This window comes from Falco biarmicus, chromosome 9, assembly GCF_023638135.1.
Source record: "Falco biarmicus isolate bFalBia1 chromosome 9, bFalBia1.pri, whole genome shotgun sequence".
Taxonomy (NCBI): domain Eukaryota; kingdom Metazoa; phylum Chordata; class Aves; order Falconiformes; family Falconidae; genus Falco; species Falco biarmicus.
Genome location: NC_079296.1, coordinates 14,336,757 through 14,364,668, shown reverse-complemented (window position 1 = coordinate 14,364,668; position 27,912 = coordinate 14,336,757). Strand labels below are relative to the sequence as shown.

The following is a 27,912-nucleotide window of genomic DNA, read 5'->3' as shown; positions in this document are numbered from 1 at the left end:
GAATCTGACCCTTCTCCTTGCTGCCTCTTAGCTCAATTTCTGTAGACCTGAAGGAGAAAACCCCCAGGGAGCCACGTGCTGCTCTGTGTGCATGCTCCCCTGCAGCAGACTTGTATCTCTCTAGGAGCCATCCTGCTCACAGCATCCTGTACTGATCCTGGCTCCTTGCAAATCTGCTCACCTGTGAGGCTCTGCTGAGCCCCCAGCGAGGCTGGGCTGCCCTTCAGGTCCCACATCTTCTCACCTCTTCAGCCTGACTCTCTGCCTGTGTGCCCCATCGGTGCCCAGCCTGCAGCCCACAAGGTTAATGCCCTCCTTGGTGCACGGAATGGAGCCTGAAAGAGCAGGATTTAGTGCTGATTTGGGCTCCCAGTGCTTGTTCACCCAGCCCTTACTAAGTCTGTGTGCTTGACAGAGCAGCATCTGTTCAAGTACCTGGGTGTGCAGGCAGTGATGATGTGTTGAAGACAATCTTATTTCTCCGCTGCCTCCAATTCTCTGCACAGGTCCAGACTTCTGTGTCGCCTCTTTCTGGCTCCCAGGGCTGTGCGATAACTTTGTGGTGGTCTCTGCTGGGGTCACTGATGAGCACTTGTCCCAAGAGGATGGGTTGTCTCATCCCTAATGTCTGTGGAGCATCAATTGGTGTTTATAGGTTTCCCCTAATTTGCAGTGCTGGATTTGGCCTGATCACCTAGAAGCCAGGGGCTCTGCTGCCTGCTCTTGGCCGCATCCCATCTCAGCCCATTCCCTTGCTGCTGGGGGGAAAGTCGGGTGCTGCTCCCAGAGCTGTGGTGTGAACTGGGGCTGGTGTTAACATGAGCTGCTGCTTCGTGGGGAATTTGTGAGCTGTTGGCTCCTGCTCCTCTCCTGGGGCATGTGGGCCACTTGCTGTTTGGGACTCTGGGATGAAATCCAGGTCTTGGAGAAGTTGTGAGGTGCCACCATGACATCAGGTGAAGGTGGCTCTGTCATAGCTGTCGGGTCCCCTGCCCATGGTGCTTGTCTAAGGCAGGTGGGGAAACCACAGCGGCCAGCAAGGAAAGAGCCATGTCCCTGTCACACACGCAGACATGTCTCTACTCAGTAAAATATTTATTCCTCCATTATTTCACAAGAGTTGTTTTTACAAAAACCTTACAAAAATTTCCAAAACACAGACATGCAGAAGAGGAGAAAAAAAAAATCCACCGTGGATCTTGTTACAAGTAATTGAAATGTACAAATAGGAAGGGTGAGAGGGAGCTTAGATTACAATAATCCCTCTGTCCTGCTACCCCTCCATGGGTGCAATTTGTATCTTGTCTTGGTGAATCTTCAGCGCTGACTGACAAGCTGTGATAAGCTGTCAAGGGCACGGTGAAGGAGGGGCCTAAGATTAGGAGCAAATGTTTTCAAATATATATATACATATAGATATTTAGTGAAGAAATATTTATTCCCTGCTTTTTTTAGGTTTACAGAAACGGCATCTGCAAACTATTAAATGGGTTTATTTTCATTAATGCTCTCAAAGAGGCAGTGACATTTATATCCCTGTGGTTTCATCTTGTATAACCGAAAAAAGAGCCCTGTGCTTTCCATGGGAATAGGAACACCTCCTCCCCAGCCCCCTCCTCCCGCCCCAAGCTGCATTTCTCATGGCAAATGATTTGATTCACAGTGGATCCATCTTCCCCCCAGCCTGGCATGTCTCTGTGGTGTCTCACTGTGGCATGGGGAGCTGTGTGCTCCCTTTCTGGCATGGGAAATGGTGGAGGATACTGGCCCTGGAAATAGGGGTGTGGGGCACAGGGTGAGTATTTAGGGTGACTTTGCTCCCTGGATGAGGTGGGCAGTGTCAGTCAGGCTGTGCCCCCTCTTTGCCCACTGTGCTTGAGGAGGAGGCAGCTGTCCCCAGCTGGGAGGCTGCACTGTGGGGAGCAGAGAAAGCTGGGGCTGGGGGCAGGATGGAGGGGCTGCTTCATCCCTAACCAGAAGAGATGTGCTGCTTTCCTGGTTCTACCGCCAGGTCTCCAGCTCTGGGTGCTGAGTGAGTCCCCCTGGGCAAGAGCTGCCTGGGGTGAAGCTGAGGGTCCTAGTGCTGCAGCCACTGGGTACCATGTACAGCTGCAGTGTGAAAGGGAGCAGTGGGAAAGGGAGAGGATGCTCCTGGGAGCGGTGGGGACTTGGGTGGGCACATGTGTAGTTGGAAAACTTTCAGCCTTGGTGTCACACACTGGAGGATGTTTGTGTGGAGGAAGAACCTCAGCAATTGTTGTATTCATTCTCAGATCTACTGCTACAGTCCTCAGTGGGACTAAGCCCTTCTAGGCAAGAAGGGCTGGTGTCTTCTCCATCCAAGCCACCCACCTGAGCTGGTGGCTCTTTGTGGTGAGTGAGGAAAGGGTGGTCTGGTTCCCAGAGAGCTTTGTCCACAGGGTAAAACCTCCATCACTCCAGCTCGTCCCCTGGTGCTGTGGTATTGGTAGGGGAAGGTGAAGGGTGCATCTCTCTGTGGCTCAGTGGGCAAAGGACTGGGGCAGTGCCAGCCTGGGGCAAGGCTGCACACCCTGTGTCCATCCCCCTGCACATCCCACCTTGCAACTTCATTAAGCTGCACAGCGGGGTGGGACAAGAGGGAAACCATTTCCTTTCTGCAAAACCAAAAAAGCCCACCCCCATGGAGTCAGCCCCAGACCCCCACACACATCTGTGGAGCTGCCGATGGGGAGGCTGTGCCTCCGGAAGGCAAAGCCTGCTTTGCCGTTGGCACGAAGCACTGGGAGCCGCCTACTCAGCTGAAACCCAACAGCTTTTTCCAATTTTCTCTTTCCCTGGGACGGTTCAATGACCTGGGGCTCTGCAGAATCGCTCACAAACCCACCAAGGCAGGGCAACAGTGCCTGCCTGGGGATCAGCAATGCTCCCCCCAGCTTGCAGAAGAGCTCACAGACTCAGAGCAAGTCTGTGCAGATGCTCCAGCCCTCCTCACTCCTCTGGGAAGGAGGAAAGCCTGATGCCATTGACATAGGCAGCTCCTAAATGTAGGCAGTGTGGTGTGCAGGGGGCTGGCTGGGATCGGCTGTGGCAGGGGTGAGCTGTCAGCTTCCCAAAGTCTCTCCCAAGCACCATGGCTGGGGATGCACAGAGAGGTGAATGTGCGGGTCTGCTTCGGCACGCACGGTTGAGCGCCGCGAGTCACAGCCTGGCAGAAAGGGGGGCTCTTGATCCTCCCACTGCTGCGCGCTGTCCCTGCGGGAGGAGAAGACCCAATAACTCTTTGGCTCTCTGGGTGAGATACCCAAATTGGTCAAATCCAATAGTCCAAGATCCTCCCATGTTTGGAAGCAAATTCTTGTTTCCTTGGCAAGTCTGTCTGTCCTCGAAGAGCGTGTGGGGGGTATGTGTGTGTATATATAGCCTTTTATTATAAGGGTGCGCGGAAAAGCAAGTTTCTAACCAAGTTTGCTCCATATGTGGCTATAATTATGTGCCACTCTGTCCTGGGACTGACTCTACCTTCAAAAGGGAAGAGGAGAGGAGAGGTGCTGACACATTGGATGAGTGGCATGTGGGTTGGGCAGGCTGCAGATTCGTCCTGGACTGGCACAGGAGCTTCACGCTGTATCCTGGAATGAGGCCATGAGGTGGGCTTTGCCCTGGTCAGTTCACAGTTGGCACCTGGTTCTGATGAAGGCTGAACTCTTTGGCTTTGAGGCGCAGACTGGCAATGCTGTTGGCCATGTTCACCCCTTGGGTGGGCGTTGCAGTCCCGCTGGAGCTGTAGGAGGGCACAGTGCTGTGGGGAGGGAGCAGGAGAGGAATGAGGCATGGCCCACGAAGGAGTCCCCGTGTGCCATGCAGTCCTGCTGGCTCCCCAGGCCAGACTGGCTGTCCCCTCTTAGACAGCTCCCACAAGAGCAGTCAAGGCTTCAGCATTTTTATGTGGCTGGATGCACATGGGAACCCCTCAAACTGTGCACCAGGAGGCCCTGCCTTGAGATTTTGGACAAGACAGCTGGACATGGAGAGCTGGGAACCAGAAGGGATCCATGCCACCTCCTATGCTGAGATGTGGGAAGGATTAGCATGAAGCTAAATGAAACTCTTGTGAGGGCCAGGGGCCCCCCTCCAGCCCCAAAATGCATGGAGGCAGGGGAGCCTGTTCAGTGGCGGGCAGGGGATGCTCAGATGGGGCTGAAACAGGTTCCCAAAGCAAAGCCGGACAAGCTCCTTTTGGCCCCATAAAACTCCCCACGTCCTCAACAGCAGCACAGGGCTGCGCTCCCATGGTGGTGGGCTGGATCCTGGGCAGCCTGTCCTGTGGCCACATCCTCCCCAGCTTCTCCAGCACCTGCACCTACCTGTACGGGGAGGTGCTGGTCCAGGAGAGATACTCCGGGGTCAGCGCGGTGGGCCGCGGTGCCATGGGCTGCTCAATGGCTGCTTCTTGGCTGTAGGATTTGAGGAGTGATGCTGATCTGTTGGCCAGCATTGCCCTCTCATTACGGCGAAACTTGGCTCTCCGGTTCTGAAACCACACCTGTGCAGAGAAGGAAGGTGGTCAGCGAGGACCCGGCGTGAGCAGGAACGTCCCAAGCATCTGTCCTACTGATCATAGTCATGTGCAGGATGAAATGAGAGAGCGGACAGTCCCTGCTCTCACCGGCCGACAAGGCAGAGGGTGTTGTTTTCTCCCACACAAACCTTTGCTCACCTGGACTCTTGCCTCGCTGAGGTTGACTCTTCTCGCCAGCTCCTCCCGCACAAAGGCGTCGGGGTAGTGCGTCCTCTCGAAGACTCTCTCCAGAGCCTGCAGCTGGCTGCTGTTGAAGGTGGTGCGGTTCCTCCTCTGCTTCTTCTTCCTCTTGGCTCCGCCACAGCTTGGGCTCAGGCTCTCACCTGTGGGGAAAGCACAGAAGAGGCCACATGAGAGCCAGACCCCTTTGAGACCCTGAAGACCCCATATGGGGACCCAGCCAGGCTCGAGTCTTCCTAGGGGCCTGCACTGCCCTGCTCAGTACCAGCTGTGCTCCCTGTGGGCACCTGGGACTCTGTGAGGAGCAGCATATGTGCAACCTTGTGGTCTCCATGAGAATCAAAACCTATTTTAGCACCTGCTGGAGCTTAGGGCTAAACCTAACATTTGCAAAGACCTGTGGTGGTTTCACACCTGGCTAAAGCCACCTGGACCTGATTTTTGAATGCCATTCTCAGTGGATTCTGGGGCAGCACTTGACCCAAACTGCTGGGACTGCGTCTCACAGCCTACCTGCAACAGGGACACATCCACAGGATGTCTGGGGCTTGGCTCTTACTAAGGGTTTAGGTCAAGTTTTCATGGATGGCGATGGAAATTCAGCAGCAAAACATCTCTGAGATGTAAGTCTTGGCTCCGCCCTCCAGCACCCCCTGAAGACCCAGCTGTGGCACATCCCCAAGGTGACACAGGACTGCAGCTGAGCACCTGCTCATCCAGCCCTGGTCTTTGGAGCTAGGAACAAATACCACTGCATCTTGCAGAGCTCAGACTCTGCAGTGTTTATTTCTGGCTCCGCTGGCTCATGGAAACATGAAGCTGAGGGCGTAGTTTGGTTTCTCAGTATTGATCTTGGGCTTTCAGCCAGGTTGAGATTAATCTCCTCTTTGTCACTAATATCATCAGGTTTGGATAAGTTTATGAAGTCTTTTTCTGAGATACCCAGTCAGCTGCCTGCAAAGACTTCACACGGAACACGTCTTGTTGTTCTTCCTTACGGAGGTACTGGTTAATTACTCTTTCAGTTAATAGAGCATCTGGATCCAATCTGTACCTACTGGTGGGAAAGTATTTTGGAATTATTTGAAATGTTAATAGTTGTATGACATTCTGATTCATAGTGGGGTTATATTGGGGTTTTCTGCGCTATACCATTGCAGAGGCTGTGATGGCAGGAATTACAGCTCCCTAAATATGCTCAAGAAATAAATACTTGCTAATAAGCTATCTTGATACACTGCACATATTTAATAAGTTTTCAGATGATACTTGAGCAAGTAACAATCTATAGGAAGGGATATTAATTTACTCTTCTGCTTCAAGACACCACCAAGCTGTTGAGGAGGAGAAAACTATGGGTTCCAAAATTTTTAAGGCCAGAAAAACCTTCTTGGACCTTAATTCTGAATAATTCCAGCCATGAAACCTCCACCAAGTTCCCCATCAAGTCCCTAAGGGCCCTTCCTGCCTCATATGCCACTCCCAAGGGCTGTCCCATCCTGAGATGAACCCTGAGGACCAGAGAAACCCGAAGAGTCTGCTGGAAGGTTGTCCCTGGGACTAATCACCTTCTGTCCAAAGCAAGATTCAAGCTCAAACTACTGCAGTTTCCTTACACCCTTCTCTGAAAACCATGCTGCTAGCTGATGCCACCAACAGCATTCCAGTACCAAACATGAGCCAGGGCAGGGGATGCGGCAGAGGAGGAAGAATTAAATGTATTTCCATTACTGGCAGTGGCCTCCTGGAAAGAGCAGATGACTTCTCTGGTGCTTTGCTACAGTGAAGACCAGTGCTGGGGCCTGGGAGTGCTGAGGGCCTCCAGCACCCTGACCTGTTAAGGGAAGGAGAGTTGCGCTGGAAGGACAAAATGCAGGGATGTGGATGTGGGACCTGGGCACCACCACCAGCCCTGTTCCCCATCTCCCAGGCACTTGCAGGGATGCTGCATCGTTTTGGCCATGATGGGGCCAAACTGCTGGGACTGTGGGAAAAGGAGAGCATCCCTGTATGGGAAGGGAAGGAAAACGATCTACCTCCCAGGGCCTTGCTGCAGCTGCCAGCATTTCTCTGGGTCTTCTATTGTGCTCTAGGTGCATTAGGACATTGGTTGACCATCCCTTCGGCTGGAAACAGCCTGTACTCTTGTATTTGGGACGTGGCCTTCTTGGTTGGGTAAAGACAAGACGGATGGTGCTGTGCCTGAAATACCTGCAGGTCTGAGGCCCTTTCCCTGGCCAGGAAACCACAGGCTGCCCTTCACTGCTGTTCATGTTTAAAGGCTCACAAATAAAATTCTCCAGATTCCCTCCAGCCCTTGTTCCTGCAGCTTCAAATGTTCTGCCAGTCTCTGCTTTCCAGTTGCCCCTTTTAGTTAAACTCCTTTTTTGGTCCTGTTTTCCTTCAGCAAGCTAATGCACCGCTAGATTAAAATACATGAAGTCCAGCCATGGAGTTTTCCGGGGCCCTGGGACTGAAATGGGAACCATCCGGCTGGGAAGGAGCTACAGGGTGTGACAGGGTGACAGACATTTCCTTGTGGGTTTATGGCCACCCCATAGGGCTTCTAGGGAAATTATAAGATAGGGCTCAGTTCAAAAAGTGCCATCACCAAGGGCACCCACTGCCCTCCCCCCTTTAACTGGCAAAAATTTCAACAGAACCCTAGTAAATGTCTACATAAAATTTAAATCCCTTTTGGTTTTGTCCTTGATTTAAAATCTGGCTGTAGGACTTTTCCATAAGTGATGGCTTCTCTCACCCACTCTAATTTGGCTGAAAGCAAGGAGGAGGAGGAGAAGTTTCTCAGATTCTCAAACCAGCTCTGTAGGATCTGGCCCTGTTTCTGGCTGGCTTCTATCTCCCCAAACCTATGCAGGCAAGAGCTAAATGGTTGTGGGATGCAGCTGGTGCTGCGCGATTCCTGAATGGGGCTGGCAGGCGTGCTGGGATGGAGATTTAAGACTGGAACTGGGTCAGGATGCATCCAGGTGCCAGCAGTTCCTGGGTACTTGGACAGCTGCAAGCCCTAGACCATGCCTGGGTTGGGGCATTTTGTTCATCCCCTATTGCTGGTTTTAATGGAGGGACCTTCTTCTGCACCATAAAATCCTGTGCAATGCTCCAGGGAGCTTCTCAGAGGATGCTGGTGGCCAAAACCCCTTCCCCACCTACTCACACCTTCCCTAAAGCATGCTGTACTCTGACGTAGCTCAGAGCTCCCCAATCCCCACCCCACCCCCAACCCTTTGCTTTCCAGCTCAGTTATCTACTACGTTAATTTTCACCCTCATTTTCCACCCCATCTCTGCACTGCAGGAGTGCACCACAAGCTGGGGTGCTTGCCTGGGTCCTCAGCTCCGCTCAAGGATGAGCCTTGGTAATGGATCAACACCTTTTCCCCATTAGCTCAGGAATCACAGGCTTGTAGGACCAGATAAATGCTACCCTAATTGCTGGTGGCCTGTCTGACAGGTTTACAGTGTGCAAAGTTAGGCCAGATCGCTTCTATCAGAGATGCTTTAATAGCCCCAAATCCACTTTCCAGAAATAAGGATCGCTAAGCACTCTGTGGCCCTGGAGAAGGAACAGGGAAGGGGATGGGTTGAGTCCCCTGAAGACTCCCTGCCATCTTGCTGCCACCCAACTGCAGGAATTTGGTTTAGCCAGATCTGCTGACACCTTGATGGGAGAAATCAAAAACCAGTTCCCTGACCCAATGGGCTTCCAGGAATAAGAGTTTGTAATTGCACAAAGTTAAAACCCAGCTTGCTGTTGTCCGTCTTTTGCCCCAAAGCAGTGCTAGGGATGGTTACGGAGAAAGCCTTTGTCAGTTATATTTTGGGTTTTTTTCTGGGGCACAACTGGAGGTATTGGCTTGATTGTTTAACCCCGAGGTCAGAGGGGACTCCAGAGCCATCCCCCTGCCATCTTTGCCTTCAGTGTATTTATCTTCCACTGACTGCAATTTCCGCTAAAGGGGAAAAAAAGTTTGCAGTGGAAGGGGTAAAATGGGGGATAATGTTACTGAAGAACAAAAGATGACATGTGGGGGAGGATGAGGAGAGGGAGGAGCAGGGGCTTTGCACAGAGCAGCATGGGACCAGTGCGCTTCAACAAAAAAAAGCCAGTGTGTTAGAAAAGACACAAGTCTTTTTTATCTCTGTGATGTGGATGAATTTTGGGGTGCTGGATGCAGCCTGGGTGACCTCCAGCCTCCTCTCTGTGATGCCCAACTGCAGGCAACGCTGCCTGCCTGAGAGCTGCGGGCAGCCAGGGGGCCGGCACTCTGTCCTACGGCTGCTGTGGGGTGCTGGGGCTCACCCCAAAACCCTCCTCTGTGCAGGAATACTGATGCTAGCAAGCCTGTGCTGTGCTGTGCTGGGCCAGACAGCTGCCCTGCCACCGAGAACTGGGGAGTGACTGGTCCTGCCTCGTTCGCAAAGGCAACAACCCCAGTACTGCTGGGTCAGAGCTGTGCTGGTTCAGCTCAGCGCCAACCAAGCCCACTTCTCCAGCTCTTGACTTTCCCCTCTGTGCTTCTCTTAGTTTTCCATAGGAAGGACTCAGTGGGTTTCAGCTGCTGAAGCTCAGGTGCTGGGCTTGCCATGAGGGGACCCCACACTTGGCAGGGCCCCCAGCCTCCCACACAGCAGCCACCGAGTGCTGTAAAGAGGTAATTTTCACTAGATTTCCACCAAGACTTCAGCTTTGACTTACAACCTCCATTAGTAAGCGATAAACGACCTCTGTGCAGCTGTGATCCAGACCTAACCAGCATTTAACATCCCAGCTGCTCACAGGTCTGAGCCCTGGGGACCACAACATCCCCAGGCAGGGATGCTCTGGCAGGACAGCTCATCCCTCAGGATGGTTTTCAGTGGTGGGCTCCATTGCCAACAATGCTGTTTCCCACTGTGGGGCAGCTCCCCTCTGGACTCCCAGTTTGGGGGATTTCTTTGCAAAATACTCATCCCAGAGTGCAGTGTTTGCCTAGCAGTGTCCTTGTGACCTGGATGGTCATCTCTGCTGACTGTAAGCCACTGTCTCTCCCCTAGATGCTGCTGCAAACCACCCCCCCGCGTGCACTGCCACATCCTGAGATAGGTTTTGCTGGCTCCAGCTCTGATGCTTGGCTTTGGGGTACAAATACCCCCCTTTTTCAGGGCCTGTGCCAAGAGAGAGCAAGTTCAACCTTCTCCTGCAAAAAACCCAGGCTACATCTCCTCCAACGTGTTTAATTTTCCATAGACCCTGGAGCCCCAAACAGTTTTCTGCCGTTAAATTATTTCACGCTTTCCATTTATTTGCAAGCAGTTTGCCAAAGACCTTTTAAGCTTTAAATTTTTCACCCCCTCCCCAGCCAAATGATCAAATCTGCCTTACCATTTACTTCCCTTCTCGGCCTGGAATGGCATTTTTTCTCCCCCTTTTTTCTTCTTGGGTATAATTTAAGGGTTGAAATAGCCTGGAGGGAATTAGCTGTAAATTCTTCCTAAGACAAATAAATTCAACCCTCTAAGTTTCTATGTTTTTCAAAGTGTTGAGAGACATTTTGGGTTTGTTTTACTTGAAATAATGATCATGGCATATCTGACCCTCAGGCTGCAGCCGGCTCTAACCAAATAAATAGCTTTTATTAATTAAGGTTTATCCTTAACAAATAAAACCCCAATTTGATCTCGGCCGGCTGAATTAGCAAAAATAAACAACGGGTTCTCTGGGCACTTGATGTGGATTTAACAAATTAACGCTGGACCTTCATCAGGGAAGCCGCAGGGTGGTGGAGGCCTTTTACAGCCAAGAAATCCTTTGGAAAAACAATGTCTTTCGTTTCTCCCATGGTCTCTCTTGGTAAACATGTGGACTCCCTTTATACACTTGGGGGAAGCGAGGAGAGCTCTGGCGATGATGTCCGCCAAAGTTTCATGTGTAATTGTTTAACTTGTTCCTCTAAATCATGCGATGGGGAGGAAGCATTTCCCTTTGAATTGTGGCAAGCAGTGTTGGAGCAAAGATCTTGGGTTTGGGAATTGCCCCTCCATGGTGTCCAACAGCTCCGCCTCCTTTTTATCCTATAACCTTCAGCCGAGACACTCAAAGCTGAAGGGGTGACATGGGGGTGCATGGGCAACTGAGTACGGCTGAACCCCCTTTCCAGCAGCTACTGCCAGTGCTGCCCTGTCTTGGAACACAGCAGGGGACAGTCTGGGAGCCCCGGGGGTGTTTACCTGGCCACACTGGGGCTTTGCAACACGAAGGGATGGCAGGAGGGATGCTCTACCAGCCAAAGGGGAGCTAGGGGCTTGTCCCTGTTCGCCAACGCAGGCTGCACAGGGTTTGTTGCAGAAGCAATGGTGGAGGGTGCCTGTGTCACTACAGGTCCTTAATCTCCCCGAACCATCTCGGGAAGCCCCGGGGGGGCTGAGAAGCAGCTCAGAAGCTGCCCCTCTGTGCTGGGTCACCCAGCTGAGCTGCCTTTCCTGCACGCACCAGTGAGCCCAGCTTGGGTACACGGGACCAACAAAACATTGCAGGTTGGGGGCAAAACCGTATCAACGTAGCTCCGTTTTCTGGGTGGTTTCACCCTGCTACCCAGGGGAGAAGACCCCTGGCACCACCAAGCCCTACGCGCCCTACCTGTCTTTGCTCAGTGCAATGCTGGGACATCCAAACCCATCCTGGGAACAACCTGCAGGCACAAGGGACTGGGTGTCCCTGGGGAATGGGGGCTGCCAGCCCCTCCCTCTGACCTCCTTGTCCCAGGCCATTGCTGCTCCCTGCTCCCCTCCAGCCCCAGCCTCGTGAAGACCCCAGGAATGCCGGAGGCTTGGGGGGGGGCGGGACTGAAACTGGGGGGGGGTCCAAATGTGCTGAGTCCGAAGGAAACTTTCTCAGCTCAAGTGCTGTACATGAAAAATTTAAGAGAGGGGCAAGTCTCAGCTACTGGAGAAACATTACAGCGAAATGTTTCCGAGGATGTTTCACCTCATTAATTGTGAAAAAACTGAAACGCTGACACGTTTTTACAGGCTGCCAGTTTTGCTGGGGGAAAAGTGTCTCTGTTAAAAAGGAGCAGCAAAAGCCTGGACCAAGAAAGAGGCCAAGGCTGTCCCGGGAGGGCCTTAGCCTGTGCTCACTGACAGGCAGCAGCAGACTGTTTTATGGTTATAGAACTGCTGCTGCACCGGCCAGAAACCACCCAGTGCCACGGTTTGCTGCCCCTGGCTGCACGGACACTCAACTTTTGGGAGGCCTCTGCCCAGAGTGCTGCAACCCCAGGGATGCTCCATGCAGAACCTGAACCCCCGAGCCCAGGAGGCTTTTCCCCTTGCACCCCCAGAAGCTGCAATTGCTGCTCGGCAGTGATGTTAGGGATGGTGTGTGGTGCCTGAGCATCCACTGCAGCATGTCCAACTGAAAGCCTGAGCAAGCCAGGAAGCTCCTGGAGAGCCAGCTGAGCCAGCAGCATCCCTGCATCCCAGTGGGGATGTGTCCAACCTGTGCTTGCAACCCAATGGCAGCACTGAAGCCTTTTTTTGGGTCATCCCTATCTTTAGTGCAGTAAACACAGTGAGAACATGATGCTTAGCTGGGTTTTGGGACCAGAAGGAACCTGGAAAGAGGAAGCCCCATGTCACAGGACACTGCCTCTCTTAGGGACGGTCCCAGCCCAGCAGCAGCCACCAAATTCACTGGCAAAAGCTGTGAGCATGTTCAAAACTGGCTCTCCAGCAAGGGCGGCAGTGATTTATCTGCTGCTAAGCCCAAGTACACAAGAGGGAGAAGATCAGGAGGTCACAGTGAGGAGGGGAGGAAGAGAGGGGATGAAGGAAGAAGGGGATGATGAGAGGGAAACCAGATGCTGGAGAAGGCAGGTGAAGACCTGGCCAGCCCAGTTGTGTGCTGTGATTCAGAGAGGATGCACTGAAAAGCTGAAAGCTGGTGAAATCCATGGGGCTGCAGTCATCTGCCACAGGTAAATCCCCAAGGCTTTGTCATGCTCAACACTCCCCAACACTCCCTCCTGCCCCGGCTGGAGGCTCACACACAGCCCAGTGCGGCGCTCACCCAGCTGAGGCCAGGCCCCAGGAACAGTGTTTTGGCATGGCCAGCTTCTATGTCAGCAGAAGTGTTTAATGAATTAATTGCAGCTGCATTCCCTGAAGGAGGAGGCAGGGTTGGTGGGATGTCATCAAGCCTCAGGAAGGGGCTGGGGAACATCTTTGGCTGTGAAGCTCAGTGGGAGAGGGCTGAGCGGTACAAGAAGTTCTGCCCCCAACTCTCCTAGGTGGCTGAGGGAGATGGTGCCATCACCTGCCTTTTACCTGGAGTGGGAACTGCCTGCCTGTGGAGAGACCTTTAGAGAAGGGGACTGGGGCAGACCCCACTGCCAGGTTCACCAGCTCTGGGATGCACCCCAACATCCTGGCCCCAGCCTCGACCCTGTGGTGGGATCCAGACCACAGATCCTGGCACCATCAGCATCCCCTGAAACAACGGATACAGAAACAGCCTTTAAAGTCTTGCAGCAGTTTTGGCACCCGGTGCAGGACTCAGTGAAGCCTCTTGCTACCCTTTCCCAGCCACCTGGCTCCCACGCACCCTGGGAGCCAGGGCCATTGTGCAGGGCCACAGCGATCAGACTGCCTGGCTGTGCCTGCAGATGAGTGGCACCAGCCCAGAGCATCAAGCCTGGGACCCGGGGTGCCGAGCACATCCCTTGGGCTTGATCTGCAAGTGAAAAATTCCCTCCTTTGGCCATGCCCATGCAGCGTGTGACCACAGCCTGGCAAAGCACTTTCAGGAGCTGCCAAGAGCACCCTGTGCACACGGACGAAGCTGCAACCACAGCCTGTCACAATGGGCTGTCCCGGCTCCAGTGCCGCCATCGCCTCCATTGTGTCAGGTCTCTGCAGGGATGGAACCACAGAGGAGCGGAGCAGCAGGTGAGCTGGGGTGCTGCTCCCTGCCAGGTACCCCAGTTTCCCCCTAAAGGATGGCAGGGTGAGGAGAAAAGCCTCTTGGGACAGGTCTGTTGTCTGTGCAAGTCTGCTGGGGACAGTGGCACTGTGGCAGTGACGGCTGGACACTGCAGTCGGCTTTGTGTGGTCAGGGTCTGGGCAGAGTCTGGCATCTTCACTGCCTGCAGCAAGGGAACATGCAGCTCAAGGGGGTTCACTCCCCTGTAGGATCCCCCTTTGTCTAGGGGCCAGGGTCACACAGAGCCTCCAAAAACTCAGCCACAATGGTGCTGCTCTGGGATGTCCCCTGCAAATGCCAGAGGGAGAGGAAACAGGGTAGATACAGGGATGTGGTGTGTGCTGTGCCACAGCTCCCAGCATCGCCCAGGGGTGCTCAGAGAACTGTGTCAGACCGAAGGGCTCCTTGAGCAGATGCTCGCGGCCATGGGGCCAGGGGTGGCAGGAGCCACTTGGCCGAGCAAGCTGAAGCCCTCATGGCACAGCCAAGGGCCTCGGGGAAAGGCACAATGGTAGGTTTGAAGCACCAAGCCGGGCCAAGTACAGAGTGGCACTGACTGACGGGAGAGCAGGAATTTTAATTTTATTCTCCCACAAATCTGCCAGCCCCCACGGCAGAGGCCTGGGGACCAACAAAAGGCTCTGGCTCTCCCCCAGCCGCCGCTGGCTGGGAGCATCCCTGGTGAGGAGGCATTCACCAGCAGGGGGTTGCTTTCATCTCCCAGCCACGAGACCTTCTTGGAGTGGGACAAGACCAGTGCTTGGGCTGTCCTGCACCTCACACTGCTGTAGCACCCCAGGATGCCCCAGGGGACGAAGCCCCTGGGTACCTACCCAGGACACAGCCTCCCTGCTTTCCCAGCACCGGTTATGCCATGCATTAAAATAGCTGAGCATGGAGAGTGGCAGGGCTGGTGATGGTTAACAGATGTGTGAATGGGCTTCTGCAGTGCAGGGAAATGGCCAGCCTGGGCTCCACTGCCAAAATGCTGGGGTTTGGGTCAGCCCCGGGCACTGCAGCTAAGGGGTCTGGGCAGAGGGGATGGCTACGGTGGCCCCCCACAGCCATTGGCGAGTGGGATGCAGGGACAGGTGATGCCAGGATGGACAATGTCAGGACAGACAGACCCCACTGTCCTGCGTTGGGGCTGAGCACAACAGATGTTTCTTCTCTCCCCATACTGCAAACATTTTAGGCACAATTTGGTGCATCCCTGACGCAGCTGCAGAGATACCAACATTGCTCGCACATGGCCACCTGTCATAACAGGTGACATGATTTCTCAGCAGGGCACCAGCCATGTGTAATTAGTTAACGCTAATGAGACTTGTGCAAGCACCAGCCCTGAGAGCAGCACCCGCCTGCACTTGCAAAGCTCTGCTGAAAACTCAGCTTTAACTGCAAAGTGGGCTTCCCCAGGGGCTGGGAGTGGGACGGGATGATGGGTGCCTCAGACCATCACAGTGTCAAGAGCTTGCTGGGACTGTTGCACAGTGTTTAAAACAAAAGTAATCAGCCAGAGCTGCATAGCAGGAATGCTGTGTAGAGGGCTGGCTCCCAGCCAGGGACCCCTGGCATGGCAATCCCAGCCTTCGTCTCCCCCCACCCACCCCCACCCCCAAAAAAGGTGGTTTCTTGAAATTTAATAAGCAAACGCCCATACCAAGCCAGCCCCAATGGCATCTGGCACGGAAACCCAACACCAGCCCACGAGGTTAAAGCACAGACCCCATCACATTAGGGTCACTGCCAAGGCGGAGGGAAGATGACAGGCAGGGACCAGGGGGAATGGTGGGAATCCCCACGGTGTCCCCTCCTGCTGCCTCCTGCCACCACCCCATCTCCCCTCCCTTTTTTGAGGCCAATTGGGTGTTTTTCACACTGAGGCCAAGATGCCACCTAGCACCCATTTTATCAGTGAGCGCCAGCACCTGCTGAGCCTGTCCCACGGCTGTCAGCCAGTGTCCCTGGGCCCTGGGACACCAGCACATTTGGCCAGGGTGTGGGATGGTTGTGAGCCCCCAGCTGGGACCCCATCCCACCACTGCTCTAAGGAGGACTCTTGTGGGTGCCTGCACGCACAGACGTCCTGGAAACCCTTGCCAGCAAGCAGCATCGCTGTCCTCCTGTCTGGTTTTCATTTGAGGTCGGTGGCCTCTCGCCAAATTTATTGTAAAACATTCATTTTAATAAGTGGCTCGTATTTTGTTTTTTTTTTAAACCCAGCCTGGTTAACTGTTTCCAGGTTAAAGCAGAGCTGTGCGTGGCGGGGACAGTGGGAATGGAAGGAATCAAATGGATGGCGGGGACAGTACAGCAGGCAGGTTGCTGGGGGCAAGTGCCAGCCACAGGCAGGACACCAGGTGACACCTTGGAGATGCCAGGGTAGGGGCAGCTGCATCGAGGTCCCTCTTCTGCAAGCCCAGTCGAGCTGAGACCCTCATCCTCATCACCCCAAGCTTTCATCCCCTTTGGGTCCCCAGGGAGCCCAAACATCATCTTGCCACACTGGGGACCATGATCCCAGCACCCAGCTGGCCAAGGCCCCCAAAATGAGCCAGGAGCAAAGTCAGGGACATGGTGGCACTGGTGGTTAGGGTCCCAAGGTGTGGGTCAGGGACCTCCAGGTGCTCTCATATAAATCCCATTAAAACTTAACCCTCAACGGGTAACCAACCAGGTTGTGCTGAACATGCAAAGGCCTTTGCAAAATGGACAGTGCCTGGTAGTTTAGTTTCGACATTTGTTTTAAGTTTTATAAACCTCTAATACTAATAGAAATGCTTCAGTGTCTTTTAATTTAAATGAAAACAGTTATTTTTTTAATTTAAAAATTCCCCTGAGGTATTTACAACCCCCAAATTACAGCCATGTGGCAAGCCCAGCTGAAAAAGTGAAACTTGTGAGGAGGGAGTGTGGTGGCCACCCTGGCCTGAGCCTAGCCCAGCATGGCCCCGAGCAGCACCGTGCCAGTGGCCATCCCCACATAACCAATGTCCCCTCCACAGCACCCCACAGACGGACTCTGCTTCACACCTTTTCTGGGGGCACAGGATCCCAGTTCACGGGGCAACCAGTTCCCCACACTGCCAGCCACGGCTGTCCCCGGCAGGACAGCATCCTGCTTTCCTTCTGTCCTTCCCTCTCGCTTCCCTTCCTTCCTTCTCTCTTTCTCTCTCCTGGACCCACAGGAGGCTGCTGCAGGCAGAGGCAGGAGCAGCCCTGCAGCACCGGTGGGTTTGGTGATAGAGCTGTCCCTGCCCATTACCCCATCCCACACCCTCCTCAGCCGTGCTGCTGTCGGACCAGGCTTTTTGCTCCCCACTGCCCGCCCAGCACTGTGTATGGGGCCCCCTGTGTGCTCCCCTGCAGCATCACTGCTACTGCTATCCCCAACACACCCCTGTAGCAATGCAACACCCCTCCCCGTCCCCAGCTCCTGCAATGCCCTGCACAGCTCAGGGTGCAATGACACACACACACACACTGCAGTGCACTGGGCAGCTTGAGGTGCAGTGCAGTCCCCCCACCTAACAATGACCAACATGACCTGGGATACAATGCAATTCCCCTGTGTGACCCAGGGTACAATGCAACACTCCCTCCCCCTGTAATGCCCTGTACAGCTTGGGGTGCAATGAAGCTCCCCCCATACACATATTGCATTGCTCTGTACAACTCGGGGTGCAATGTGGCTCCCACCCCGCCCAAGCAATGTGCCACATGGCCTGTGGTACAATGCAGTCCCTCTGCATGACTTGGGGTGCAATGCAATCCCCCACACACACACACTGCAATGCCCTGCACAGCTCCAGGTGCAGCACAACCCGGCCCCACCAATGCTCTGCACAACTTGGGGTGCAGCCCGCAGCCCAGGGCAGCACAACCTGCTGCGCCAGCCCCTCTGTTCCAGCTCTGTAGCTGGGCTGCTCCCCGCAGCCCCCAGGCTCAGCTCCCGTGCCTGTGAGGAGGGCCTGGGCGCTGCCCCCTCCCCAGCGCCCCACTCGCACCAGCGCTGCCATGTGCTCCCCGGCGCTCCCCCGGCTCCCCTGCCATGTGCACTCCAGTTTCCTTGCGTGTGAAGCCTGCAGCCTCTCAGATTCAGTGGCTGGAAAGGATGGCGCCTCTCCACATCTGGTTCAATGCGCGAGCCTGGCGCCTGGCTTAGCCACAGTCTCCATTCAGAGACACACAGACTTTAATAGACTCATACAATTCTTCCTGATCTATCACTGCAGCCACAGCTGAAAAGCTGCTTTATTATATGCACTCCAAAGGGGGATGAGGAGGGAAGGGGAGGGGGCCAGCAGCCCGCTCTCTGAAGGCTCCCTGCCTGCCCGGCGTCCCCCCAGGACCTGAGCTGCACCCCCGGCCCTGCCCTGGCTCTCAGGGGCTGCTGGCCCCCCAGCCCTGGGGTGAAGGAGCAGCACGGCGGCCTTGTTACACGTCCTGCCCAATTAATGCCTGCGGCCTCCCGAGCTGCTGTTTGCACCCCAGCAGCATGCACAGATGGGGCAGTTGCCAGCAGAGCTGCAGGGAAGGGGGGGTGGTAAAGGGGACTCCATCTGTCCCCCTCATGTCCCCAGAGGGGTGTCACTGCCCCTCCGAGCTGGGATAATTTCCCCCAGCCCCTCCGACATCAGCATCCCATTTAACCCCCAACTCTCTACTAGGGGACCCGCAGCTGGAGCTGCCAGCATGGGCTGTCCATGGGCAAGGGGCTGCCAAGCAAGAAGGAGCCGGACCCCCCTGCACCCCCAGTAATGCCCCCAGCAGGTCCCAGTGCTGGGGCTGGTTTTCCCAGGGGAAGCACAGGGCAGAGAAGCATTCCATGAGGGTTGCTGAGTGTGGACAGGACATTTCATTACACTGCCGTGGGAAGTTTTTGGAAAACATCGCCTGCAGCCATGTGTCCCTTGGGCAGACACAAATATTGGGAATGCCTCAAGGGTGAGGGTGGGATTTTTTTTTTTAATTCTCAGAAATGTGGAGGCCTACAAAGCAGTTCTGCAGTGCTGGGGCAGCGCTGGCCAACAGGCATCAGAAAACCACCTTGAAATTCCAGATCAGCCCTTCCTCCACCAGGTTTGCTTTCCCCATTCTTCCTGACTCAGCTGGGCATTGCTGGCCCTGCACAGGCACCAGGACTGGGCAAGGGACAGCTGCCTCTGCCAGCCACACTTGCACCCTCTCCCAGTTGCTTTTTCCAGCCAGCAAAAAAACCTGATCTGCATTAAGCCTGGTCTAAATCCTTGCCCAGTCCCAGCTCAGCCTGGCTACAACCTACTGCCTCGGCATTTTAAAGGATGCCCTGAGCCTGCTCCGTGGCTCAGGGATCCCATAGTGGGGGATAACTCCTTCCAGCTGCTGCTTGCACTGCAGGGAGGGGACGAGGTGCCAGCCTGTGGACATCAAGCCTCTACCAGCCCCAAAGCACCCAGAGCCCATCCTGACTCAAACCTCATCCCTTCAGCTCAACGTTTTTACAGCTCGGGGGGGATAACTCCTCATGGTTGAAAGGAATCAGCCCCAGGAGAAGGAGTGATCAGCCCCACTCCCTGGGAGAGAGGAGGGTTTCTAACGAGGCAGCCTCAAAGCCCCAAATCATTTCATCAGCCTCCCAGCTACAGACACACACCCAGGCTCTCTTAAAATGCTGATTCGTTGAAATTCACCCATCTTGGCTGCGCTGAGCCGAAATTTCATATTTTTCCTGTGAATCAGCCCTGTTCCCTGAAATAACAGCCCAAAAGGACAGGGGAAATAGTCTTGCACTGAGCTGTTCCTGGTTGAGCTAGACATAACAGCCCCAGGGGGAACAGGCAAGGTGTCCCCATGCCCAGGCACCCTCCTGTGCTGGGGATGGCTGTGCCACAGGGGTGTCTGAGCTGCTGCTGGGGCTTAAAGCACATCAGTGGGTGCTGCCAGGGCTCCCAAGGGAGTGGGGCAAAGCCCAGTGTCCCCCTGCTGTCCCCTCCAGACCCTGTCGAGCAGTAGCTTTTGCAGCTCTGTCCCATGCTCCTGCACCCTTTCCCTGCTGGAAAGTGGGGTGGGAATGAGCATCCTTGGTGGTGATGCCTTTCAAAAACCTGGCTCACTGGGGGTGCTGAGGGGAGAAAAATCCCAGCAGCGAGAAGTGGGGAGGAAAGTGATTTTCCCGGCCTGGCTAAAGCTGCTCTGCTCTCAGGCTTCCCCAGCAAGAGGGGACCCATCTCCCCAGGCCCTGATTTGGGTTTTTTTTCTCTTTACCCTCTGGCAGCAGCTTCTCCTGGCACAGATACAAACATGTGCAGGGACCCCACAGAGTCCTGCAAATGCTGCAAAAAATGTGCTGGTAGGTCTCCTGCACCCCTGGGGAGGACTCTGAGCAAGCAGGGCTCCTTCCTGGGGCTGCAAAATTCCCCACTTCAACCCAGAGCCCCCTGAACTGGGGTGGGGGAGCTCAGAGCCCAGCTGGATGTGTTCAGCCCATTTGGGTACAGATTTTCCCCAAATTGGAGCCAGGTGCCACCAGTCAGTAAGAGCCTGACTGTACCCCAGGGCACAGAGCATCCTTCCAGCACACAGGGAGAAGCAAGATGGTGAGCAGGTGTCACTGCAGGAGGAGCAGGATGGTGAGTGAGTGTCGCCCTTTGGAGCTGGAGGGCACGGAGAAGCACAGAGTAGTGGTAGCAGGGTGAGCCCCATGCCAGAAACCCCGTGAGACCTGGGGTCTCCCAGCCATGACCCCCACCCCAGGGTCCCTCCCTCCCTCCCTCCCTGCCTGTGCCTGGCAGCTGTTTATGCTGCTCTGGCTGGTTTTGGCAGGCCTGTGACCTAACTCAGCCTCTTGTCCTGCCTGCACCATAAGAAAAGCACCACTCCCTGCCCACCCTGCCCCACCATGGCCGTGGGTTTTGGATCAGTGAGACCTGGGGAACCAGTTTCTCCTCCTCTGTGTGATAGGGGACCACCCGCAGGACAGTGGGTCCCATGGCAGTGACACAGGGTGAGAGCCATGGTGGCGGGGGTCCCCAGTCAGGGGGGCCGAAGCCTGCCTGCAGGGATCACACTGCCAGTTTGGACTGTCCCCTGTGCCCTGCAGCAGCCCAGGGGGGTGCAGGGTGGGGGGTGGGTCCCTCCCCTAGCCCCTTTTTTTCCTGACTGGGATAGACCAGGCTCCCTGTGCATGGCTGGAAACTGTCTGGGTGAGCCAGAACACGTCAGGCTCCCCATCCATCCCTTGCCTGTTGCCGGCCTTGCACTAAGCGCAAACAAACGTGGAGGGTTGGGAGGTGGGCTGGGGCAGGGAGCTCCCACCCGGATTAATTGGCATTTACTCAATATGCACTGATGGATGCTGTACTGGGGACCTGCTGGCATCATGCAATGGGCAACTGCTGGTCTTGGGTACAAGGCCTGGCTATGCTGTCCCCTCCCCTCTAGACCGTCCCACTCAAGCAGCCCCTTGAGCATCATCCTTATGTGTAAAAAAAAAAAAAAAACAAACACCCTTGTCTCTGTGTCTGCAGCCCTCAAAGCCCTTCAAGCAGGGGGATGTCCCCAGGCAGGCACTGGGGACAGTGAAGGTGGCATCTAGTTGCAGAGTCATGGCCGTGCAAAGATGGCTCCTGTCCTGGTGCCACCCATCCTGGCTGTGCTGGCCTTACAAGGACTGAGATGGTTTGCCTCCCCCGTTGCTTTGGATGCCACTGTTCCTGGTTCTACCACATGGAGACCATCCCCACCAAGGACCCTGCAGAAGGTCTGCCAGCTTGGAAGGATGCCACAGACAGGGGCTCCTGCCCCCAGGCACCCTCAACTGATGCTGTTTTGGGGACCAGTGAGGGACAACAGGTGCTGTAAACCCTGCACCCCAGCCTTGCTGCCCACTGGCGGGTCATGTCCCACCCCAGCACATCCTAATGTCATCCCCCCAGGCTGGGGTAAGCAGTTCACAGTGCCACCCCAAGCAGCAGGGACCCCAGCTGTCCCATCCTGTGGGGAGACAAAAGCACAAGAGCCTTTCCTTGGAGAGCTGCAGCCAGGTCCATCAGATGCTTCTCAAAGCCTCTTCCCACCAATGAGGGCTGAGTCGGGGTCCCAGCAGCCCTGTCCCTCCCTGAGCAGTCATCCAGAAGCCACAGCAAGCCTCCTAGCAGAGGAGTTTGGGAGATTTCCAGCACTTTTGGGGCCACAGAAAGCAGATGCATGCTGGAGAAAGGAGTGTGACAGGTCCAGGGTTATGAGGCAGGGGGGTCTTGGCTGGCTCCCCATGCCCATGGCCCAACCTTGCTGGGCCCACGGGTTTGTGTTGCCCTGAGCTAGGCACAGGGGGTCAGCCACAAGTCAATGATGCTGAGTGTAATTGCAGCCAAGCCGTGTACGTGCACAGATGTCCCAGGGAAGGCAGATCCCCACAGGCACATCCTGGCCCTTTTTCAGCAGTCGTGGTGTTACAGAGCTGCCTCCTGCCCATGCAGCCAGGAGGGCCAAGGTGTCCCCGAGCTGTGCCCCCCATCCAGCAGGGACAAGCAGCATTTGGAAAGGCAGAGAAGCACAGCCGAATTGTGTCCCATGAGCCAGGACTAGCAGAGCCCCTGAGCTGGGCCACCATGGGGACATCAGCTGGGATGGCTCTGCCCCACAGAAGGTGCCCAAGCCTTGGGAGCAGCAACAGGGCTGCTTGGGGCAATCAGCCACTGCTTGACCCCAAAAGCCAGTCCCTTCCCCTTTTCCATTCTGTTACCAGGTCCCTGCCCCTCCCTGCCATGCTTCTCCCTTTTCAACTGCTTTCGTTTATGAAATTAAACCAAAACCAATTTCCTGTAACATCATCTTAATCCCCTCTGCCCCCTCAGGTGTAGCCTCTCCTCTCACTCCATCACTGCTCTGCTCAGCATTCCCACAGCCCCAGCATGGGTCAGAGGGTCCCTGTTGCCCCGGGGGGTGAGGAAAGGGCCCCAGAAGCTGTTCTACAAATGGGATGCCCAGGGGCCACCAGATCTCCCCATGCCATCGCCCAGTCCCGTTGGCTGCAGCCAAACGGGCAATGCATGCATGCCCCATGCTGGAGGATCCCCTTGGAGGGACCACAGTCCTTCCTCCAAGCCCAGCTGTGACAAAAGTGGCTTTTTTGAGTTTTCAGCCCTGAAGCAGCCGCTGGAGCCAGCGCCCGACTCCCTCTCCCATCCCCAGGCGGCACCAAAAGTAAGTTCATTGTTTGAAAAGCCATCAGTCAAGGCCTGCTGGCTAAAATTACCCTCCTGCTTTATCATCTTGAGAACATTAAGGGCTGTTGTTAACAGATGTTTCGCGTTACACATTATTTGTTAGTCTAATGAAAGGAGGTGAACAAGCTTTCAAGACCTCAGAAGTTGTGCAGAAGGTTTTCGAAGGGAGACTGCTGCATGGCTCCAGGGGAGAATGAAGATGACTATGAGGATGGGGACAAGCCTGCACCACCCTGTTGGCATTTCCTCACTCTCGCCTGGCTTGTGGGATTTCTGCCTCTTAATTTTGGGGTGCCATGAGAGCAACACGTTGCACAGATATTTGTACTCATTCTCCCATGTGGATGCACTGGGTGCCCTCAGGGCCACTTTGGGGCTGGGGCCAAGGCAGGGGCTGAGCAGCCCCCTTGGCTGGAGAGGGAGGCGGGGACAGCTCTGGTCCTCGATGCCAACAGGAAGGGATGTGCCAGGGGCTGCTCCTGGAGGAGAGATGTGCTCAAGGCCCTGGATGTGGGGTTGTCCCCAGCCACCCGCCCCAGTGGGGAGGACTGTGGGCTAAGAACGGTGAGTAAAAGCAGGAGGGGGTTGAATCCCCCTCTGCAAAGAATAAAACCCTACCCCAAGTTTCTCTGGCTCTGCCAGCCTCTGGAACAGAAGCCTCCTCCTGCTGCGGCCACCTGGGAAAAGGGAGAGGATTTTGTTGAGGTTGCAGTCTGCTGAGCACAGCCTGGGGCTGCCTAAAGCAGCCCTGTGCCAGCTCTGCCAGCGTGGCCCCCCAGACCACGGCAAGACCTGCCCGGCGGAGGGGGTGCCAGCAGCATCACAGCAGGCTCGGGGCTGCTCTTCCTCCAACTCACCAGTGCGATGACCCTGATAATGGCTTCCCAGGCAGAGCGCAGAGCCACACCCCGCAGAGAGACACTCAGGTACTGGGGCCCATTTGCATTGATAATAAACCCACTGCCAGTGACCTGCAGGGCTCCAAACTTGCATCTGGCAGAAAAAGCCATGATTGTGAAGAGGAAGATGAGAGAAAATGCTGAGAGATTTTTTTTTTTTACTTTAGGATGCCAATAAAAGATAACGTTACCAGTAAAAGTTCCTCTGCTGTCACCACACTGATGCCGAAAGCATCACAGATGTGTAGCAAAATGCTGATGCTTGCAAAGGCAGGGCATTTGCCTGGTATTTAGGGTCTCCCCATCTCAGTTTAGGAAACTGCATCCCAGTTAAGGCAGTGGCAGTGGGTAACGGGTCTCACAAGCTGATGTTTGCATGCACACAGGATTTCTTCTCTGTTTCCTTGCTCTCTTGCCTACTGCTCCCAGCTCTCATCACTCAGGTATTTCTTCCTCCAGGTGAGATCACAGGGAGAAATGCTTCCACTCCTGGATGGGTTGTCAGAACATCCCAGATGCTGCCGGTGTCTTCATCCCTGCAACCTCACTGAAACAGGTGCTAATGGAAAATATCCCTCGTGGTCCAGCGATGCTAGGATCAGTTGGCCAAACCCCACAGGGCCTCTGCCCCAGGAGGAATGGGCCTTTGGGGTGAAAAATGGGCTTGTGGGGATCAGCCAGCTCCCTTTCCTCTCTCTCTCTCTCTCTCAATCTCTCTCACTCTGGTATTTCCATCACCCCCAGTTCCCACTGAACCTCTTTGGGGTGCAGTAGGAGCTCAGCAAGGTGGGTAGTTTCTCTGCTGTTTTGCAAATAGGCCTGTGAGATGAGCTGGCTGCTGCAGGCTGGGCTGGGTTTCCAAAAGCTGCAGTGATCCCACCATGGCATACTGTCCCCCTGTATAGTCCCATCAGCAGGCAAAAACCTCACCACAGTCCCAAAGGCATTGCGAGAAGTACAAATAAAACCCAAGGGAAAGGGAGAGAGGATGGGAAACAATGCCAAAAATACCAGATACCATCCCAGAAAGCAGCATCCAGCCTCACCCACCCCTCAGCATCCCAAGCAGAGGCTCAGCAGGCCTTCTCCATGGAGGACGGAGGTTGTGCAGGGAGTCAGATGTGGGTAGGAGAAAGATTCTTCAGACCTGCACACAATGTGGAAGCCACGGGAGGGGACAGTGGGGAGCACCCTGTGGGGGAGGGGGGTTCTTGCTAGGAGCCCCTCACCACACGTCTTGGGCAGCCTCTGGGGTGAGCTGAGCCCCTTCACTGGCACAGCTTCCTGGGTGGGCTGGGCACCCCGGCCAGGTGCGGATTAAGCCCTCGGCAGGGCCGTCAGCACCCCAGGGCTGCACCCCAGGGGCTGCAGAAAACAAGCTCGGGGTACCAAAGTCCAGTCGGGAGGCACATTTGGGGGATGCCACTTCGCAGAGTGCCCCGGGGTGGGCACCAGGGCCCGGGCCGTGGGGAGGTGTGGTGGGGCTGCATCTCCACCCCATGCTCCGCACCCCCTCTCCTTCCCCATCCCCATCTCCCCCCCGTGCCCCGAGGGGACATTCGGCTCCGTGAGGGCTCTGGGGGCTGCCGGGCGCCCTCGGGCCGGAGCTTTGCCGCAGGGACGGGGCGGATCCTCCTCGCCCCCCGCCCCAGGCACGGGAGCCGGGATGCGCCGGGGCCTGCGGAGCGGCGCGGAAGGATGCACGGAGCCCAGCGAGGGCTGCAGCCGCGGAGTCCCTGGGCAGGCGGGGTTGTCCCGGTAAAAAAGCGTTAAAAGCTGCCAGACCGTGCACGACGAAGTCGGGTCCCGGGTCGATCCCCGTCCCCTCTTCCAGCCCCGGCTTTGTCCCCGCCGGCCCGTCGCTGCCGGTGCTACCGGCCCGGAAACGTGCTGCGGCGGGCGCCGGGAGAAGACCGCTACGTCCCGGTCTCCACGGCCCCGCCGGGCCGCCTCCGCTCCCCGGGCCCGGAAACCCAGGCGGGGAGCCCCGGGGGAAGGGGGGGACCCCGTGGGCCGCGCAGCCCCGGCGCGCCGGGGCTGCCCGGGACCGTCCAATACCCGCCACCTCCGGTGCCGGCGGGGAGGCAGCCGGTGCGGGGTCCATGTGCCCTCTCTCCCCGGTGCGGGGTCCCTCTGCCCCAACCATCGGAGTGTCGGCACCCCCGCAGCTCGCCCCGACGGGGGTTACCCCTCGCCTCCACCCGCTATCCCGGTGCCTCCCACCCCGTCGCGAGGGGATACCAACACCCTTTTTTCCGCGGTGCCCGGCGCTGCGCAGGGGCACCGCGGTTCTGCAGCCCGGCCTGGGGGACGCCGGGGACACCCCATCCCCAGAACTGCCCCGCACCGAGGGGGACCCACCCGGGGCGGCGGGACTCACCGTCCTGGGGCGCCGCCTCACTGCCGCTGCTGCCTCCCGACGGCTCCGGCATGGCCTTGCCGCCACCGGCGGGCGGGGGGACCGGCCGGGGGGGTCCCGTTCATACCGGCTGCCACCTCCTCCAGGTCGAGGAGGTGGCTCACGCTGAAGTTTTTCCGGCTTTGAGGGTTTTCGGGCGGCTCCGGGCCGCGCACGGTGCCGGGGGCGAACGGCTTGTCCATGGCGAAAGCTGGCGCCGAGTCCATGGCTCCCACCCCCAGCCCGTAGCCCACCCCGAGATGCCGGGCCGCTCCCCGGCCCCTTTCCCCTTCCCCCCCCCCCCCAAAAAAAATATAAAAAAATTTAAATAATAATTTTCTTAAAAAGGGGGGGGGGGGGGAAATCACGGCTGCCCTGTGAGTCCGGCTCCCTCCCCAGCCCGTTCCGCCTTGTGCTGACGTCTGGGGAAAAAACCACGCTCCCAGCCCAAACTTTCTTCCCCAGCTCTTTGCTCTGGAGCTGTTCAAACAAACGCCCCTGTTCCGAGCCGAGCGGGGCGGCCCCTCGCCCCCCCCCCCCCTCCCCGGCACGGCGACCTGCCCCCCTGCCAGGGGCCGAGCACCGCCGGCAGCCAAGGCGCGGAAAAGGGGCGGGGGGGGGGGGGGCAGAGAGGGAGGGAGACCCACTGTTGCCCCCCTATTACCCTATCCACATCATTTCCCCCCACCAGCCTGGCTTTAAGTGCTTCTATCAACAAGTGTAAGTGGCTGCGCTCCGGGGGGGGGGTGGGGGGGTGTAGGGAAGTAGAGGGGCTGGAGAAACTCAGCCCCAAATGGGGCTTGAGGGAAAGGTGACCCGCAGGTTAGCGGGGGACATGGCCCCCCTCCACCTCCAGCCCACCCCTCCACCCCCCACCCACCCACCCCCGGTCCCCATCAACCCCAGAGCAAGGTCACCTCTCCTGGGAAAAGCCTGGCTCTCTCGCCTTAATGAGATAATTATGTCCTGCACCACAGTTAAAAACTCATAGGCTGCTTCCCTTGGGCTCAGAAAGAAACCTCCCTAATGAAAACCAGCCACCGGGAGAGGAAAAAGGAGTTTTCCCTCTTTAAAAATTATATATATATTTATATATATACACATATACGCATGGAGGTGGTGGTGGTGGGAGGGAGGGAGGCAGACCCAGAGGCTGGGGCTGGTTGCTGGTGTCCGGCGAGGGCTGGCCGCAGGGCGATGAGCAGAAATCGAAGAGGTTAGCGGTTAGTATTTCTTCCCCTCGACTCCAACGTGCTCTCCTGCCCGCCGCTGCAGGCACATATGGACAGGGCTGCGTGCACGCAGGATTCGATGTGAAATCTCGGAGATGGGCTGCTGCAGCCCAGCTCTGAGCTCATAAACATCCCTGCTCCAGCACCGCCGAGGGAGGCAAACCCCTGGCTGAGTTATTTTAACATTTGTCAAAAGCTTTTCTTGTGCTCTCTTCCCCTTCAAGTCAGAGGCGTGCAGATTTTTAATCCAACCAGCGCTGCCAAATCTGATCTTCCTGATAGGGAAGCAGCTTCCCAGAGCTCTCCGGCTTGGAAGGGGTGTAGCTGAAGGCAGATTTTGGCTCTCTCTGACTCTGCGGGGGGCTCCTCCAGTGTGCAAACAAGACGGCCCAACCTCCCTGCCCCCATCCTTTTTTCTTGGGTCCATTTATTGGCCCTATTGGCCCAA

The 27,912-nt window shown here is 56.1% G+C and overlaps 1 protein-coding gene across 1 annotated transcript; it reads right to left on the bottom strand.

Annotated features, from left to right (window-relative positions):
* Positions 1 to 241: 241 nt before the first annotated feature.
* On the bottom strand, positions 242 to 26,492 carry PRRX2 (paired related homeobox 2). Its single transcript, XM_056352917.1, is given in 5 exon segments — positions 242 to 3,781; positions 4,347 to 4,525; positions 4,700 to 4,884; positions 26,215 to 26,293; positions 26,295 to 26,492. Coding segments are annotated over 5 exon segments (744 nt in total). The 5' UTR covers positions 26,460 to 26,492; the 3' UTR covers positions 242 to 3,645.
* Positions 26,493 to 27,912: the final 1,420 nt, after the last annotated feature.